The sequence below is a fragment of the Tachysurus fulvidraco genome, chromosome 2, assembly GCF_022655615.1.
Source record: "Tachysurus fulvidraco isolate hzauxx_2018 chromosome 2, HZAU_PFXX_2.0, whole genome shotgun sequence".
Classification (NCBI taxonomy): Eukaryota; Metazoa; Chordata; class Actinopteri; order Siluriformes; family Bagridae; genus Tachysurus; species Tachysurus fulvidraco.
The window spans coordinates 17,507,323-17,509,822 of NC_062519.1; the positions used below are offsets into that span (position 1 = coordinate 17,507,323).

The following is a 2,500-nucleotide window of genomic DNA, read 5'->3' on the forward strand; positions in this document are numbered from 1 at the left end:
ACACTCACAGAAGAGTGACTGATCCTTACCCTCCATTTTTTTGTACCCTTTGGTGCCTGTAGTAAAAGTGTGACAGTGAAGTTGTTTTAAGATCCCTTTGATTGTTTTAAGCAGCCCTTTGCAAATCCCTCCATCTGTCCTCAGTGTCCTGGAGGAACCTTTACCCCCAACATGAAGTCCACCAAGGATTACCCCGACGAGGTCATCAACTTCATGCGCAACCACCCCACCATGTACAACTCAGTGTATCCCGTACACAAGCGCCCTCTGGTGGTCAGGACCAACGTGGACTATGAGTTCACCACCATCGCCGTTGACCAAGTGACGGCGGCCGACGGAAGCTACGAAGTTCTCTTCCTGGGAACAGGTGAGTCTGCAGTGTTTCGCTTTTCACATCTTAACAAGGGAACTTTATGAGGCTTCACTTCCAACTCTTGGGTTTTGAAGCATCTCCGTGTTCCGCAATTCCACCCCTCTGTCCCTCCATCCTATGCTTTCAGCAGAAGGCTTGTACCAAAGTATACAACCATCCAATCACGTCGCACGTTGTTGAAGGGTAGAGCCACGGTCTTCCCTTCGCAACATGCCGAAAGATGAGTAGTTCTGGTAGAGCTGTAAACAGGCACCAACAAAAGGCGGGACTTAATCAGGAGAGGAGTGCGGACGCTCGAATGTGATGGGGATAAAAGGCAGAAAGAATGAATGAAAGAAAGAAAGAAAGAAAGAAAGAAAGAAAGAAAGAGAGTGAGACCTATTTGAAAGCCTTAATCAAGAGGGGATCAGCATATGTGAGCTCAGAGCAGGAACGGTTTCAGTTGTACAAGGCACTCAGCTACGCAGAGACAAAAGAAACATGGCTAAAAGGGAAGATAATATCGAGTAAAAAGGATCTTTGCAGGAGCTTAGCTTAAGGGTCAAGACTTCCCTGTAAATGAGTGTTTTGGGTTACAGAGAAGTAGGACGGTGTGGAACTTAATCGCTTCCAATTAACAATAAACTCTCCTGAGCTTTTAGAGGAGAACTTTATAATCTCCATTTGTTACCTTACTGTTGTAGTGTTGGAGTGTTGTGTTGTTGTGTTGGAGTGTTGTGTTGTTGTTGTGTTGTTGTGTTGGAGTGTTGTGTTGTTGTGTTGGAGTGTTGTGTTGTTGTGTTGGAGTGTTGTGTTGTTGTGTTGGAGTGTTGTGTTGTTGTTCTGTTGGAGTGTTGTGTTGTTGTGTTGGAGTGTTGTGGTGTTGTGTTGGTGTGTTGTGTTGTTGTGTTGGTGTGTTGTGTTGGAGTGTTGTGTTGTTGTGTTGGAGTGTTGTGTTGTTGTTGTGTTGTTGTGTTGGAGTGTTGTGTTGGTATCTCTTGTTGCAGTGTTTGGTGTTTGGTCCTTATGATACCTTACAGTGTGACTGTTTATGTGAGAACAGTTCTGACTCAAACACAGTGAAGAATTTACAGATGAAAATGATGAATCCCAGCAGTGCTAGTGCTGTCTTGTGTGTTACAGTGTGTGTGTTACTGTGTGTGTTCTACAGAGTGTGTGTTACAGTGTGTGTGCTACAGAGTGTGTGTGTGTTACAGTGCGTGTGTTCTACAGAGTGTGTGTTACAGAGTGTGTGCTACAGAGTGTGTGTGTGTGTGTGTGTGTGTGTGTGTGTGTGTGTGTGTGTGTTACAGAGTGTGTGCTACAGTGTATGTATGTTACAGAGTATATGTTACAGAGTGTATTTGGGTTACAGTGTGTATGTGTGTGCGTGTGTGTGTGTGTTTGTTACAGTGTGTTACAAACTGTGTTTGCGTGCGTTACAGAGTGTGTGTTACAGTATGTGTGTATTACAGTATGCGTGCGTTACAGAGTGTGTGTTATAGAGTGTGTGTGTTTGTGTTATAGTATGTGTTACAGAGTGTATACTGTATGTGTGTGTGTTACAGTATGCGTGTGTTACAGAGTGTGTGTTATAGAGTGTGTGTGTGTTCCATGTGTTCAGTGTGTAAAGGATCAGATGTTGTGTTACAGACAGAGGGACGGTGCAGAAGGTGATTGTTTTGCCCCGTGATGACCTGCAGACAGAGGAGCTCATCCTCGAGGAGGTGGAAGTGTTTAAGGTGAACTTTTTTCTTTTTTAATCCTTCTTTTTTCAACTTTTTTGTGTCTTTCTGTCCATCCTGGTTGTTTATTCTTTTCTTTCTCTCATTCTTTCTTTCTCTCAGGTCCCAGTTTCTATTACCACCATGAAAATTTCCTCTAAAAGGGTAAGTTGAAGATCAAGATCTCTCTCTCTCTCTCTCTCTCTCTCTCTCTCTCTCTCTCTCTCTCTCTCTCTCTCTCTCTCTCTCTCACCCACTCCCCCCCCCCCCTCTACACGTTTACACTTTACTCTGAACCCCACAAACACATGCGGAACAGATTTATCTGAACCTCAGGCTGTAGGCTGGAGCTCGATCTATCTCCTGCACGTGGCCATAACTCACAGCCCCCTCTGGTGTGTTAGAGTAACGATACCGAGCCACA

The 2,500-nt window shown here is 44.6% G+C and overlaps 1 protein-coding gene across 3 annotated transcripts in view; it reads left to right on the top strand.

The window, feature by feature from the left end:
• The window catches only part of sema3fb (sema domain, immunoglobulin domain (Ig), short basic domain, secreted, (semaphorin) 3Fb), an 88,678-nt gene that overhangs the window by 79,361 nt on the left and 6,817 nt on the right, over positions 1 to 2,500 (top strand). For all 3 annotated transcript variants that reach the window (XM_047810517.1, XM_047810515.1, XM_047810516.1), the window contains exons 13-15: positions 145 to 367; positions 2,006 to 2,094; positions 2,200 to 2,241. In XM_047810517.1, the coding sequence (XP_047666473.1) occupies positions 145 to 367; positions 2,006 to 2,094; positions 2,200 to 2,241 (354 nt within the window). The remainder of the gene's footprint in view (positions 1 to 144; positions 368 to 2,005; positions 2,095 to 2,199; positions 2,242 to 2,500) is intronic.